The sequence below is a fragment of the Rhineura floridana genome, chromosome 1 (genome assembly GCF_030035675.1).
Source record: "Rhineura floridana isolate rRhiFlo1 chromosome 1, rRhiFlo1.hap2, whole genome shotgun sequence".
Lineage (NCBI taxonomy): Eukaryota > Metazoa > Chordata > Lepidosauria > Squamata > Rhineuridae > Rhineura > Rhineura floridana.
In genome coordinates, this window is record NC_084480.1 from 272,136,689 (window position 1) to 272,152,394 (window position 15,706).

The 15,706-nt window shown below is 41.4% G+C and overlaps 1 protein-coding gene across 2 annotated transcripts in view; it reads left to right on the forward strand.

The window, feature by feature from the left end:
* Window positions 1–12,142, forward strand: part of HNF4G (hepatocyte nuclear factor 4 gamma) — a 44,876-nt gene extending 32,734 nt beyond the window's left edge. Inside the window, exons 6-12 of one of the 2 annotated variants that reach the window (XM_061601600.1) lie at window positions 434–589; window positions 2,211–2,298; window positions 3,637–3,789; window positions 5,654–5,890; window positions 6,453–6,569; window positions 8,928–8,995; window positions 9,081–12,142. In XM_061601600.1, coding sequence (XP_061457584.1) covers window positions 434–589; window positions 2,211–2,298; window positions 3,637–3,789; window positions 5,654–5,890; window positions 6,453–6,569; window positions 8,928–8,995; window positions 9,081–9,107 — 846 coding nt within the window. In that variant the 3' untranslated portion in view covers window positions 9,108–12,142. Of the gene's footprint in view, window positions 1–433; window positions 590–2,210; window positions 2,299–3,636; window positions 3,790–5,653; window positions 5,891–6,452; window positions 6,570–8,927 lie in introns of both variants that reach the window. The other variant, XM_061601591.1, reaches the window with a different exon arrangement.
* Window positions 12,143–15,706: the final 3,564 nt, after the last annotated feature.

Consider the following 15,706-nt stretch of genomic DNA (forward strand, 5'->3'; position numbering starts at 1 on the left):
GAACCCTCATGCCTGGGGGCCAAATGTGGCCCTCCAAGCCTTTTTGTCACCCCATTCTAGCCACCTGCCCTAGTGGCTCCGTTTCACACCTACTGGAGCGTTTTACCTGGCTGGGATGTGTCCTTTAACTCTGTTCATGCCTCTTTCTTGTCTTGATAGAGAACAGAGAAGGGTGTGTGAATGTGTTGAAACTAGCCAGCTGCCCAAAGGTAAAACTTGCATTTATTTCTCCACCTACTTTTGATTCTGGCCCCTGGAAGACTGCCCAGAAGAGAATGTGGCTCTCAGACTGAAAAAGGTTCCTCACCCCTGCTGTAGATCCATCTTCTGTTGCTATTGAAGGAGTGATGTTGGGGGACTCTAGGCACACAAAACTTTGTAATAAAGACCACTGTAATAATGTGAGCTCATGATTTCTCTCCACTATGACCAGATCTCTGTTTCAAGCCCCAGTGCTGATACTGACATCAACGTGAAGAAAATTGCTAGTATTAGCGATGTATGTGAATCTATGAAACAACAGCTCTTGGTTCTTGTAGAGTGGGCAAAATATATTCCAGCTTTCTGCGAACTACGGCTGGATGATCAGGTATGGCATAAGGAGCTGGAAAGGCTCAGTTGGTGACATGACCACATTGTGTAAGGCTCTGTTGCCGCTTTGGACAGTACAACTTTCTGTGATTGTTGTTGTTGTTATGTGCCTTCAAGTCGATTACGACTTACGGTGACCCTATGAATCAGCAACCTCCAAGAGCATCTGTCATGAACCACCCTGTTCAGATCTTGTAAGTTCAGGTCTGTGGCTTTATGGAATCAATCCATCTCTTGTTTGGTCTTCCTCTTTTTCTACTCCCTGCTGTTTTTCCCAGCATTATTGCATTTCTAGTGAATCATGTCTTCTCATGATGTGTCCAAAGTATGATAACCTCAGTTTCATCATTTTAGCTTCTCGTGACAGTTCTGGTTTAATTTGTTCTAACACCCAATATTTGTCTTTTTTGCAGTCCATGGTATCTGCAAAGCTTTCCTCCAACACCACATTTCAAAAGAGTTGATGTATCCACTTTTTTCACTGTCCAACTTTCACATCCATACATAGAGATTGAAATACCATGGTCTGAATGATCCTGACTTTGGTGTTCAGTGATACATCTTTGCATTTGAGGACCTTTTCTAGTTCTCTCACAGCTGCCCTCCCCAGTCCTAGCCTTCTTCTGATTTCTTGACTATTGCCTCCGTTTTGGTTAATGACTGTGCCAAGGATTGATAATCCTTGACAAGTTCAATGTCCTCATTGTCAACGGTAAAGTTGCATAAATCTTCTGTTGTCATTACTTTAGTCTTCTTGACGTTCAGCTGTAGTCCTGCTTTTGTGCTTTCTTCTTTAACTTTCATCAGTATTCATTTCAAATCATTACTGGTTTCTGCTAACCTTTCTGTGATACTAAACCAAAACCAGGAACCTCAAGGCATGGGAGAATTGGTCCTGGGTTCTTTACAGAGTTAGATCTGAGAAAGAGAGTTGATAGGATTGGGGCCAGAACAAGGCAAAGTTAGATCAGGTTTTAGAATACCATACTACACAGCAGGAATCAACCAAACATGCCCAGTTGCAAACAATTTACAGCAAGCAGCTGAGATCTAAGAAAAGAGAAAGGCATTAAGGGACAATCTGCCTTAGACACAGTCAAGTTACTCTGTAAGGAAAACACCCAAAGCCCTCTCCCTGCCTCCTTTGGAAGGATGTTGGGAGTCTGAAGCCAGAGATGAGAGCAACTAAATTCTAGGGCAGGCTTCCCCAACCTAGTGCCCTCCAAATGATTTGAACTACAATTCCTGTTGGCTCCAACCAGCATAAGCTATAGTCCCAAACTTCTGGAAGGCATCAGGTTGGCCAAGGCTGTTCTATCATGAACAGCAGGGACAGCTAAGGGACAGAGTCTCAAGGAGTCTTTCGTGAGGTCTTCAGGTATTATTCATATTCAGGAAATGGAAACAGAGCAAAAATAGAGAGAAGGCTTACCAAAAAAAAAAAGGACACTTTTCCATTGTATTTCTAAAGCAGAAACCTGTTGTCTTCAAGTTTATTGTTTGGAGAGGGAGAATGACTTAACATAGTAGCAACAGCTAGTGTATGTGATTCATCTCCTTCACTTGCTTTATTTTGAGGTTAATATTGTTCTATGTGCATTTCCCCCTCCCACCCCAAGGTTGCCCTGTTACGAGCGCATGCTGGAGAACACCTTTTGCTTGGAGCAGCAAAACGCTCTATGCTTTACAAGGACATTATTCTTTTAGGTAAGGTTATCTTTAGTTTGCTTATTAACAGCACAGTCCTAAGCATGTTGACTCAGAAGTCAGTCCCATTGTGTTCAATGAGATTTACTCTTAGTAAGCATTATGCTCTGCCCCCTTTTTAATTAATTACTGACAGCATTGTATCTGATATTCAGGTTTGGAAAGAGGCCGCCATGTTGATGACAAAACCTTGCATGTATGTGTGTGGCTGGATTTGGGGTGGGAGAACCTAATTTACAAGTATAGCCCTGTGGGTGTATTTCAGGGGCGGCCAATGGGTGGTGCTCTCTACATGTTGTTGGATTATAATTCTCATCATTCCGGACCATGCTGGCTGGGCCTGATGGGAATTGTAGTCCAACAACATCCAGAGGGCATCACATTGGCCACCTCTAGTATAAAGGATCCATGGTGGGTATATAGGTTTCAGGAAGGGAAGATTCAGTCACTCTTCTGTCTCAGGATGACCCTTGGAGATTTAGCTCTCCTGGTGGTGGTTAAGGGAAGCACCTTGTGTTTATTTTCCTATTTCCAGCATATAGTAATCCCATTGTCCCTGATCAGAAACAGAGCCTGTTCTCTGCTGCTGAAAATATAATTTAGTGGCAAAAAGTCCCATCTCTTGCTGGAGCCAGTATATAGGGATGAGGGTCATTTAGACACACACATGCACATTTGTATGAAAGGATCAGTTGACACTCTGTTCTCCACTGCCCTGAAAACATTAAAAGACCCTGCTGGATCAAACCAAAAGCTTCTCTAGTCCATCATCTTGCTTTCCCAAATAGATGCATTGCAAAGTCCACAAGCAGAAAATATGCCTTCTCCCTGTTTGAACTTTCAGCTTGTCTACTCATTGGAGGTCCACTTTACTAATGCAGATATTTGTTTTCATTTTTAAAAAATCTGCCATGTACACATTTATGAAGTGAAATAACATTATGCACAATGATATACCTATTTATTTATTATGACATTTATACCCTGCCTTTCCTCCAAAGAGCTCAAGGTGGTGTACACAGTTCTCCCTTCCTCATTTGTTGCTGACAGCAACCTTGTGAGGTAGGTTACGCTGAGAGACAGTGACAGGGTGTCACAAAGTCACCCAGTGAGTTTCATGGTTGATTTGGGAATTGAACCCCTGTCTCCCAAGTCATACTCCAAAACTCTAACCCCAGGCTCTTCTTATGTTCTTATGTTCTTATTGGTATGTATGGAGAAAGGTCTTTTGTGAACATACTCATCTGTGAAAGTGTGTTGTAGAAGAATAGAAGCTGTATTTGCATTTTCCAGGCTACGTATGTTTCCAAAAAGTCTGATTTTGTTTTGTTTCTTAAGGTAACGATTTTGTAATCCATCGCAACAGTTCTGAAATTGAGATCAGCCAAGTAGCAAACCGGATACTGGAGGAGATAATACGACCATTTCAAGAAATTCAGATTGATGACAATGAATACGCTTGTCTAAAAGCAATAGTCTTCTTTGATCCAGGTACCTTTCAGAACCCCTCCCCTCATACCTTCCCACATACAGTGTGGTAGAGAGAATGGGGTCAGGGAAGCAAAGATGTAGGTATTTATATGAGCAGAACCCTGATAATCCTGGAAAGAAAATGATTTGGTTTCCTTTTGCATGTACCATAATTCACAGGCCTTTAGCTGAAAAGATTGTATTTATTTATTTATTTATTAGATCTACATCTTGTTGTTCCTCCAGGAAGGAGCCCAGGGTGGCAAACGATAAATTATTAAAAACATCTTAAAAACAAAACATCCTTTAATTTTTTTTGGAAATAATTTAAAAACAATTCCAAAACAGATAAGGTTTCTACTCAAAAGGGTTGTTGAGTACTGTGATCAACTGGGTGTATATGGAGTAAGATAATCTTCCATGTATCCTAGTCCAAAGTTATAGAGGTCTTTATAAACCAAAACCAGCACTTTGCACCAGTAGCTAAATAGGAGATTTTCCTCTGTTACTGCTAAAGTAGGCAATTTTCCTCTGCTAATGCTGCCGTAGATGTGGTTCTTAGTCTAACAAAATGTGTCTCTGTCAGCCTTCCCCAACCTGGTGCTCTCCAGGTGTTTTGGATTGCAAGTTCTATCACCCCAGCCAGCATAGTCAATGGTAAGGGATTATGAGAGTTGTATTCTGAAACATCTGGAGGGCATACAGTTGGGGAAGGCTGACAGACACATTTTCTATGTGTTCCAAGATAAGACTAATGCAGAATCACAGGGCACCTTTTATGATTTGCAGAGAGCAGGTGCCATAACTTGCTTGTGTAGCCATGATAGGTGCTAACCTTTGGGCTCCCTGACCTGAGGTATCCAGCTTAGTTGGGATGTTTTCTGAGGCTAAGTAGCAGCTGTTCCAAGTGGTCCAGGCTCTGGTTAGGCATCTGGGACCACTTTTGACTACACCCAGAGACAACTGATTTCTCAACAGATTTCCTCAGGGTTCCACCTTTTGTTCCCCACCAGCCATGTGTTCTGCCAGATGTATCCAGCAAATTCAGTGTTTGCTGCTGACATCCTCACCAGTCATGGCTCTTTAGGCTTCAGCAGTTCAAAGCCTTCTATGTAGCCTGATTGAATGATATAATTGCTAGCCTCTTATTTTTTGCTGCTGTGCTCCAGGAGTAGTCAGGGCTGAATTTGTGGCAGGACTTTATCCTGGAATCTATTTTCAGCAATGGAGATAAGTACAGGCAGATCTCAAGTAATAAAGTAAAATACTTCTGAGCATGTGCAGCGTTAGCCACTGCATGACCACACTCTATCCAAAGACAGAATTTGGTAGCAGAGATTCCTCTTAGGCTCAGCATTTCTTCAATTAAGACCATAATCGTAACCCCTGACTTGATGGAACAGCACAGACGGTGCCGTGTCAACAGCGCTGGTAGTTGCGCCAGCCAGGGTGGAGGGTGAGGATGTAAAAGGCTCCTAGGCTGGTGCAGTGAAAAGGCCCAAATGAGTTCCATTGCCAACATGTGATGGTGGAAAGGATCCAGCCTCCCCTCCCTGCCCTTGAAATGCACGGGGCTTTTTTTTGTGGGTGGTGGTGGGGTCCCCTGGCTACTGCCAGTGGTAGCTTCCACCTGCTTGACAGTTGGGCAGTTACATTGGGATGTTCCTCACCGGTGGAGTTCCCCCACCAACAGAGGCTGGGCACACAGGCACCTGTGCTCCATCCAAATCCCCTCCAGTGCCGTGGACTGGGAGTTTGGATTGGCCTGTAAGTCTCTCTCCCTAGAGCCCGCGTGAATAGTTATCGTACCCATAATTCATTGCTTTGGATGCATTTTTCTGGTTGTGCATTGTGTCCTTATGAAACATTTCTTTGTTATTGGAAGATGCAAAAGGGCTGAGTAACCCAATGAAGATCAGGAACATGAGGTTTCAAGTTCAGATCAGTCTGGAGGATTACATCAACGACCGGCAGTATGACTCCAGGGGACGCTTTGGAGAACTCTTACTATTGCTGCCTACCCTTCAGAGTATCACCTGGCAAATGATTGAGCAAATTCAATTTGTAAAACTCTTTGGAATGGTTAAAATTGACAGCTTACTTCAGGAAATGTTACTAGGAGGTGGGTGTGCCAGCAGGCTTTATGGGACTGCCTTGTGGTTAACTGTACTCAAATGTGTTGAGATTAGTACTCTGTGCACGCACAAGCGCATGCGTGCACACACACAGGATATTTTCTGTCACTTTTTAGGGTAAGATTTGGAAAACTGTATGAGGGGGATAAGGGGGTTGGCATTTAACCTCATAGCTGTTACGTATGACAGGAGTGGAGAACCTCAGGCCCAGGATCGAATGTGGCCTTCTCGGCGGTTCTAGCCATTCCTTGAGACTCGCACTAGACCTATTATTTGCTCTCCTTGAGTAGCTGGAATGTGTCACTGAACTGTGATAATTCTTGTCTTATACTACCGTTTCTATTATGAGAGTGTCCCATGGTCTGTAGGAAACAGTAATCAAAGATGAGTAGTTTGTACATCCAGTCTGCCATTTCCATCCTTGCTGTGCTAATAAGTGAAATTATTATGTCCTTGAGGTCTTGCAATTTCTCTAGATCAGGGAAATGTAATTTTTGCAGTAGCAACATGTCCATTTGCACAGACCAATGCTTGGGTTTTCTGTTTCAGGTTCATCTAATGATGCTTCTAATCTCCATCCTCATCCTCATCTAGCCCAAGACCCGCTCACTGGGCAAACTGTGCTTATAAGTTCAGTGACTGCTCCTGTACATACAGAACAGATTTGTAAGTTTATTGTAAATATATCATTTGACTATAACTTCGGTGAGTTATTTTTAATTAGCTAGATAATTGGTTATCAGTGCTTAGCATTTTTTTAAAAAAATATCAGTGCTGAGCATCATTTTAAAGCCTTATTCCCTCCCCCCCAATAAAAACAAGGTGTGTATTCCATGATTTCACATGCATACAAAATTTGGTATTTAGACACAATTCAACCATTTGAATATCAAAATTAATTTTTCCTTAAGCAAATTTTTAGTAAAGGCTAGACCATGTTGTTGTTGTTATGTGCCTTCAAGTCGAATACGACTTATGGCGACCCTATGAATCAGTGACCCCCAAGAGCATCTGTTATAAACCACCCTGTTCAGATCTTGTAAGTTCAGGTCTGTGGCTTCCTTTATGGAATCAATCCATCTCTTGCTTGGTCTTCTTCTTTTTCTACTCCCTTCAGCATTATTGTCTTTTCTAGTGAATCATGTCTTCTCATGATGTGTCCAAAGTATGATAATCTCAGTTTCATCATTTTAGCTCCTAGTGCTAGTTCTAGTTTAATTTGTTCTAACACCCAATTATTTGTCTTTTTTGCAGTCCTTGGTATCCACAAAGCTTTCCTCCACCACCACATTTCAAATGAGTTTATTTTTCTCTTATCTGCTTTTTTCACTGTCCAACTTTCACATCCGTACATAGAGATCGGAAATACCATGGTCTGAATGATCCTGACTTTGGTGTTCAGTGATACATCTTTGCATTTGAGGACCTTTTCTAGTTCTCCCATAGCTGCCCTCCCCAGTCCTAGCCTTCTTCTGATTTCTTGACTATTGTCTCCATTTTGGTTAATGACTGTGCTGAGGTATTGATAATCCTTCACAAGTTCAATGTCCTCATTGTCAACTTTAAAGTTACATAAATCTTCTGTTGTCATTACTTTAGTCTTCTTGACGTTCAGCTGTAGTCCTGCTTTTGTGCTTTCCTCTTTAACTTCCATCAGTATTCGTTTCAAATCATTACTGGTTTCTGCTAGTAGTATGGTATCATCTGCATATTTTAAATTATTGATATTTCTCCCTCCAACTTTCACACCTCCTTCATCTTGGTCCAATCCTGCTTTCCGTATGATATGTTCTCTGTACAGATTAAACAAATAGGGTGATAAAATACACCCCTGTCTCACACCCTTTCCTATTAGGAACCAATTGGTTTCTCCATATTCTGTCCTTACAGTAGCCTCTTGTCCAGAAGATAGGCTGTGCATCAGGACAATCAGATGCTGTGGCACCCCCATTTCTCTTAAAGCATTCCATAGTTTTTCATGATCTACACAGTCAAAGGCTTTTCTGTAATCTATAAAGCACAGGGGGATTTTCTTCTGAAATTCCTTTGTCTGTTCCATTATCCAACGTATGTTTGCTATATGATCTCTGGTGCCTCTTCCCTTTCTAAATCCAGCTTGGATGTGTGGCGTTTCTCGCTCCATATATGGTAAGAGCCTTTGTTGTGGAATCCTGAGCATTACTTTACTTGCATGGGATATTAAGGTAATAGTTTGATAATTACTGCATTCTCTGGGATCCCCTTTCTTTGGAATTGGGATATATATTGAATGCTTCCAGTCTGTCGGCCATTGTTTAGTTTTCCGTAGTAGACTTGGATGATGGTTATGTTAATAGGTTTCCTGTTTAATCTCATTGATATCACTCGCTCAGACCTTGCGTTGTAGCTCCTAATTGCTTTTTTAGTAAAGACTAGACCATAGCTTTGCCAATTTTTTATTCACAAATACTTTTGGGACTCAAAGAGGGCACACATTGTTTCCTAAAAAAACCCCTCAACAGTACCTTTTTGGGGCTGTTCAGAGTTGTTTCAGTGTTCCCAGCATTCATTTTGAACTTTGATCCTGCTTCAGTGCCATTTTTCCCTCTGGGCTTTCTTTCACTGTGATCTCAGCCAACTGGAGATGTCTCATTGAATAAGATGAAGATGTTGCTACAATACCATGTAACCAGTCAGATCCAGATCTGACTACATGATGAGGGCATAGAGAGCTTTGCCCCACTCTGAACTAGTACAGGAACATTATGCTGCTTTGTCCTCAGTCTAAATTGGATGTGGGGCTGAAGCAGCTATGCTACATTGGCAGAGAGAGGGAGAGCAACCATGAGCTGAGTACCTTGGCAACTGGAACGCCTCTGCAGACATCTCTCCTGTGTTCAAGCCCTTGCTGAAATGGTGTGCACTTTTTCACAGCAGATGAAAAAAAGTTCATGCACAGCACCTCCCCTGCCTCTGCTTTAAGTCAGCCTTAGTCAAGATGTGCTTCATTTGATTGTTGGTAATTCTTTTCCTGTTCTTTTCCAGCAACTCCTGAAACTCCACTACCTTCTCCACAAGGCTCTGGCCAAGAATACAAGATACCTACAAACCAAGTAACAGTTATTTCACAGCAGTCTCTTCTAAAACAAAAGCCATTGTGATATTGATCAATGCTTTTTCTTTTTTCCTTTTTTGTAGTACAAGCACTGCATTAAACCATTGTGACACTGGAAAACTCAGGACAGATTATGTAGATCTGCTGTTAAGGAGACATTTGGAGAAGGGTTTTTTACCACTTTTAGTAATTTTTTTAAAGCTTGAATTCAGATATAATTTGTGGATACTAAGAGGTGAATGGGTGGGAAAGCTGTTCCTTGTTTGCAATGCCTTTGAATCAGTACCGAAGACGTTTAATTTATTGTCCCCTTGCGCATGAAAAAGTCTTATCACTAGCAGAATGCAAAACCTGATTTGAATAGAACGGCAACCTGAAATTTAGAAATAATGAAACAGCAAGCAGTTTTAACAGTTAATCAAAGCAGGTGTCTCATTTTCTTGAGATACAATGGAAGTTGAAAGCCAAAATACTTCCTGCAAGCATCTGTCTGACGTATGTGTGAATTATATAGTGAAATCTTGTACATGGTTACTCCAAAATAAGGCACATTATATTCAGCGGCCCTTACTCTCAGGCAAGCGTGCACTGCATTGCAGCCTACATGGAAGCAAGTCTCGTCAATTTTGGTGGAACTCATTTTAAGTTAGTGCATATTACTGTAGGAGTTGCTTCAAAAATGCATTGACTTCTGCTCTTAAATAAGAGCCTTTTCTAAGGATGTTCTGCTTTTAATGTTGCACTGTGGTTTTGTAAAGCTAGTACTGGAAAATTGGCCTAGAATTTGTTTGAATCAAGGATGTTAGGAGGAAAAATGGAGAAATATTTTCTTCCTTTACATTTATGTCTGAAGTGGAAAATTAGAAAGGGGTTTTTTTTTAAAAAATAAACATCTTTTTTCTAAAATATTCTCTCTTTCAAAATGAGTAAAACTCTTTTTAAAGCAGTGTCTTTAAATAGCATTGCTACAGCCAATACACTGCTGCACATTTCTTAGATCCAATGTTTGAAGTAATAGTAGTGATTAAAACATTGGTATTATGTTTGACTTATGTACTAAATAAGCAGTGTTCCTAGACTTGATGGTGGAAAAGTATTTTCAAATGTTGTTCAATAAAGAATATCTTCAGAGAGGTGGTAGCCTATCAAGCACAGCCTCTAACTCTTGATTCTCATTTCCATCTTCTGCATTGAGTGAAATAAACTGATGCATGTTTGAAAATACACACATGCCCTCAGATAAGCCAACGTGAAAGTGGTGAAAAGCTTGTTTCAGTTCATACAAGGGCTGCAAATGTTTATGGTTTATATTGTCATCTTCTATCTTTTCCCAGTTTTCCCAGCTGGCAAAAACTAAGAAAGCCTTGGGTACCATAAGCTTACAGTTCTATGTCATAAAATGGAAAATGACTGCCTTCAAGTCGGTTCCGACTTATGGCTGCTCTATGAATAGGGTTTTCATGGTAAGTGGTATTAAGGGGGTTTACCATTACCTCCCTCTGACGCTGAGAGGCAGTGAAGGATTCGAATCCTGGTCTCCCAGGTCTTGGTCCAACACCTGAACCACTACACCCCACTGGCTTTCTCTATGTCATAAGCTGGACATTAATATTTGCAGTGACTGTTCTAACACCACTAAGCATTCACAACTTAAAATGCCATGTACATTAAATGTCACTTAACAGTACAATTTCATGTGCTACGGCTAAGTTATGCTAAGTTCTTAAAAGAGTAAATGAAGTTTAGATTTTATAAGGGAGTACTAGATAAATTTTAATTTTCCCCAAAATGTCTGTCTTTTTTTCTGGGGGGAAAAAGCTGGGAAAAGTTCCTCCATGTAACTTAAAAATATTCATAGATTTTTATATCTATAGATCCTTCTGATGTTACCTGTGTAGTATCAGTACTATTTCAACTCATGTTGTTCAGGTAACACCAGAACCTGTGGACTGCATGCCATGGTACTTTTCTTATATCCTCTTATTCCTCTGATTTCTTATTCCTCCTGGAAATAGGGTTGTGTCATAACCCCCATCCTGGGTTGCAGATCCAGCCTTGATGAGGAGGGGCCAGCCAGAACAGAAGGTCCAGCAGCAAAGGCCATGCTAGACATAAAAAGAACCTGCTGGATCAGGCCAATGGCCCATCTAGTCCAGCATCTTGTTCTCCAGAACAGGATGCCTGTGGTAAGGCTGAAAGCAAGGCCTGAGCATGGTAGCATTTGCTCCATTTGTGATTCCCAGCAACTGGCATTCAGAGCATAGTGCCTTTGTCAGAGAAGGTAGAACATAACAATCGTGGCTAGTAGCTGTTGATAGACTTATCCTGAATGAATTTATCTAATCCAGACACAGATCCCAACACTGGGCCTGAACCAGAGCCTATCTGCTAAGAGACCCTTGCACAGAGATTCCCAGAAACTGCTTCTCCACAGCAAAGCACAGAGAGGAAATGGAGTGCTAGACTCAGAGGATACTGGCCTTTATGCTCACACATGGCCTAAGCATGGACATCTAGATTGAGTAGCATAAAAGGTCTGATTTGGACTTCAGATCTAGTTGGAGCAGGTTGCTCGCCTGGAGCTCTCCAAGGTTCTGTAACGCTGCCCTGGCCTTGTCCTTTGGGCTTCCACTTCATGACAAGATAGGTTAGCGACAGGATAAGTTAGTCATGGAGCCATGTTCTGGACATTTTCTGTCTAGTCTAGGCATTCTGATGTTACCTGAGCAGTGCAGCAAGAAACTAGAGGAGCAAAGTTTTTGGTGCTTAGCACTGTACATAATTCTAAGATGAATGACTGAATGATTTCCCAGACTGCCAAAATGTTCTCAATTCAGAAATGAAAATATTTGCCTTTTTGAAGCTCTGAATATTGTTATCTATTTTATACAATACTCTTCCTTGTTTAATAATATATTGTAATTTATTGAGAATCTGATTTATTTTCTAAGTGTAAGACTATTTTTGTATGCCTAATTGTACAAAATCAAAATGACTAGCTTTGTTAAAATGTTATATTGTGCTGAGCTGTTTAAACCATGATGTAACGTATGAATGTCGGCTTGAGTAGCCATGAAATGGCTGCCACAAATGTTTTCAGATAGACTGTTTTTCATCAATGCCCAATAAACAGATATTGAAAACACATGAATGTTAAATGGGCCTTGAAGTAATTTTTTCCCTTTGCATAATGTAAACAGCAATGTTGTTTTTTAAATTGGCTGTCATAGCCATAAGCAGAAAAAGTTAAACCATATTGAAATCAGATGAGAACCACATAACAGTCCAAACAACATCAGTAAGAGTTTAATTAGGCTAAATTCCATCTATTCCTTACTCAGTTCATTGAAATCCTTAGAATTTCTAAGAGGCGAGATTGCTCTTTAGGGATATGGCTATTGTACTGCAAGTTGGTTTCCTTTCCTTTTTCCTTTTATTTTGAGGTTTCAGATCAGAAAAGAATATGTGATTTAATTCAGAAAATAATGTGTGAGGTTAATTTCCCCCCCACTTGAAAAATGTTGTGATTTCAATCTATATGCATTTTCTTATTTTTTAAAAGGAGAATATTTTTCAGTCTGGGCATGTATATTCAGAAGTAACAGGATGAACCCTGGATGAACCAGGATCCTACCAGGATGAACCCTGCTGGATCAGGCCAAAGGCACATCCAGTCCAGCATCCTGTTTCTCACAGTGGCCAACCAGAGGCCCTTGGGAAACCCACAAGCAGAACTGGAGTGCAAGAGCACTCTCCCAGTTTGCGATTCCTAGCAACTGGTACTGCTTCCAACAGTGGAGTCAGATCATAGCCACTGTGGTGAGTAGCCATTGATAGCCTTAACATCTATGAATTTGTCTTTTAAAGACCATCCAAGTTGATGGCCATCACTACACCTCGTGGGATGGATGAAGTACTTTATTTTGTTTCTCCTAAATCTTCCGTCATTCAGCTTCTTTGAATGTTCAACAAGTTCTAGTATTATGAGAGAGGGAGAAAAGCTTTCTCTATCCACTTTCTTCACACTATGCATATGTCCCCTCTTACCATTTTTATAAACTAAAAGGCCTCAGATATTGTAACCTTTCCTCACAGGAGTTGCTCCATCCCCTTAAGAACATAAGAAGAGCCTGCTAGATCAGGCCAGTGGCCCATCTAGTCCAGCATCCTGTTCTCACAGTGGCCAACCAGGTGCCTGGGGGAAGCCCGCAAGCAGGACCCGAGTGCAAGAACACTCTCCCCTCCTGAGGCTTCTGGCAACTGGTTTTCAGAAGCATGCTGCCTCTGACTAGGGTGACAGAGCACAGCCATCACGGCTAGTAGCCATTGATAGCCCTGTCCTCCATGAATTTGTCTAATCTTCTTTTAAAGCCATCCAAGCTGGTGGCCATTACTGCATCTTGTGGGAGCTATGCGCTGAGTAAAGAAGTACTTCCTTTTGTCTGTCCTGAATCTTCCAACATTCAGCTTCTTTGAATGTCCACGAGTTCTAGTATTATGAGAGAGGGAGAAGAACTTTTCGCTATCCACTTTCTCAATGCCATGCATAATTTTATACACTTCTATCATGTCTCCTCTGACCCGCCTTTTCCCTAAACTAAAAAGCCCCAAATGCTGCAACCTTTCCTCGTAAGGGAGTCGCTCCATCCCCTTGATCATTCTGGTTGCCCTCTTCTGAACCTTTTCCAACTCTATAATATCCTTTTTGAGATGAAGCGACCAGAACTGTACACAGTATTCCAAATGCGGCCGCACCATAGATTTATGATATCGGCTGTTTTATTTTCAATACCTTTCCTAATTATCACTAGCATGGAATTTGCCTTTTTCACAGCTGCCGCACACTGGGTCGACATTTTCATCGTGCTGTCCACTACAACCCCGAGGTCTCTCTCCTGGTCGGTCACCGCCAGTTCAGACCCCATGAGCGTATATGTGAAATTCAGATTTTTTGCTCCAATATGCATAATTTTACACTTGTTTATATTGAATTGCATTTGCCATTTTTCCGCCCATTCACTCAGTTTGGAGAGGTCTTTTTGGAGCTCTTCGCAATCCCTTTTTATTTTGACAACCCTGAACAATTTAGTGTCGTCAGCAAACCTGGCCACTTCACTGCTCACTCCTAATTCTAGGTCATTAATGAACAAGTTGAAAAGTAGAGGTCCCAATACTGATCCTTGAGGGACTCCACTTTCTACAGCCCTCCATTGGGAGAACTGTCTGTTTATTCCTACTCTCTGCTTTCAGCTTCTTAACCAATTCCTTATCCACAAGAGGACCTCTCCTCTTATTCCATGACTGCTAAGCTTCCCCAGAAATCTTTGGTGAGGTACATTGTCAAACGCTTTTTGAAAGTCTAAGTACGCTATGTCCGCTGGATCACCTCTATCTATATGCTTGTTGACACTCTCAAAGAATTCTAATAGGTTACTGAGACAGGACTTTCCCTTGCAGAAGCCATGCTGGCTCTGCTTCAGCAAAGCTTGTTCTTCTATGTGCTTAGTTAATCTAGCTTTAATAATACTTTCTACCAGTTTTCCAGGGACAGAAGTTAAGCTAACTGGCCTGTAATTTCCGGGATCCCCTCTGGATCCCTTTTTGAATATTGACGTTACATTTGCCACTTTCCAGTCCTCAGGCACGGAGGAGGACCCGAGGGACAAGTTACATATTTTAGTTAGCAGATCAGCAATTTCACCTTTGAGTTCTTTGAGAACTCTCGGGTGGATGCCATCCGGGCCTGGTGATTTGTCAGTTTTTATATTGTCGATTAAGCCTAGAACTTCCTCTCTCGTTACCACTATTTGTCTCAGTTCCTCAGAATCCCTTCCTGCAAATGTTAGTTCAGGTTCAGGGATCTGCCCTACATCTTCAACTGTGAAGACAGATGCAAAGAATTCATTTAGCTTCTCTGCAATCTCCTTATCGTTCTTTAGTACACCTTTGACTTCCTTATCATCCAAGGGTCCAATCGTCTCCCTAGATGGTCTCCTGCTTTGAATGTATTTATAGAATTTTTTGTTGTTGGTTTTTATGTTCTTAGCAATGTGCTCCTCAAATTCTTTTTTAGCATCCCTTATTGTCTTCTTGCATTTCTTTTGCCAGAGTTTGTGTTCTTTTTTATTTTCTTCATTCGGACAAGACTTCCATTTTCTGAAGGAAGACTTTTTGCCTCTAAGAGCTTCCTTGACTTTGCTCGTTAACCATGCTGGCATCTTCTTGGCCCTGGCGGTACCTTTCCTGATCTGCGGTATGCACTCCAGTTGCGCTTCTAATATAGTGTTTTTAAACAACTTCCAAGCATTTTCGAGTGATGTGACCCTCTGGACTTTGTTTTTCAGCTTTCTTTTTACCAATCCCCTCATTTTTGTGAAGTTTCCTCTTTTGAAGTCAAATGCAACCGTGTTGGATTTTCTTGGCAATTGGCCATTTACATGTATGTTTAATTTAATAGCACTATGGTCACTGCTCCCAATCGGTTCGACAACACTTACATCTCGCATCAGGTCCCGGTCCCCACTGAGGATTAAGTCTAGGGTTGCCGTCCCTCGGGTCGGTTCCATGACCAACTGGTCTAGGGAATAGTCATTTAGAACATCTAGAAATTTTGCTTCTTTGTCATGACTGGAACACATATGCGGCCAGTCTATGTCTGGGTAGTTGAAGTCACCCATTACTACCACATTTCCTAGTTTGGATGCTTCCT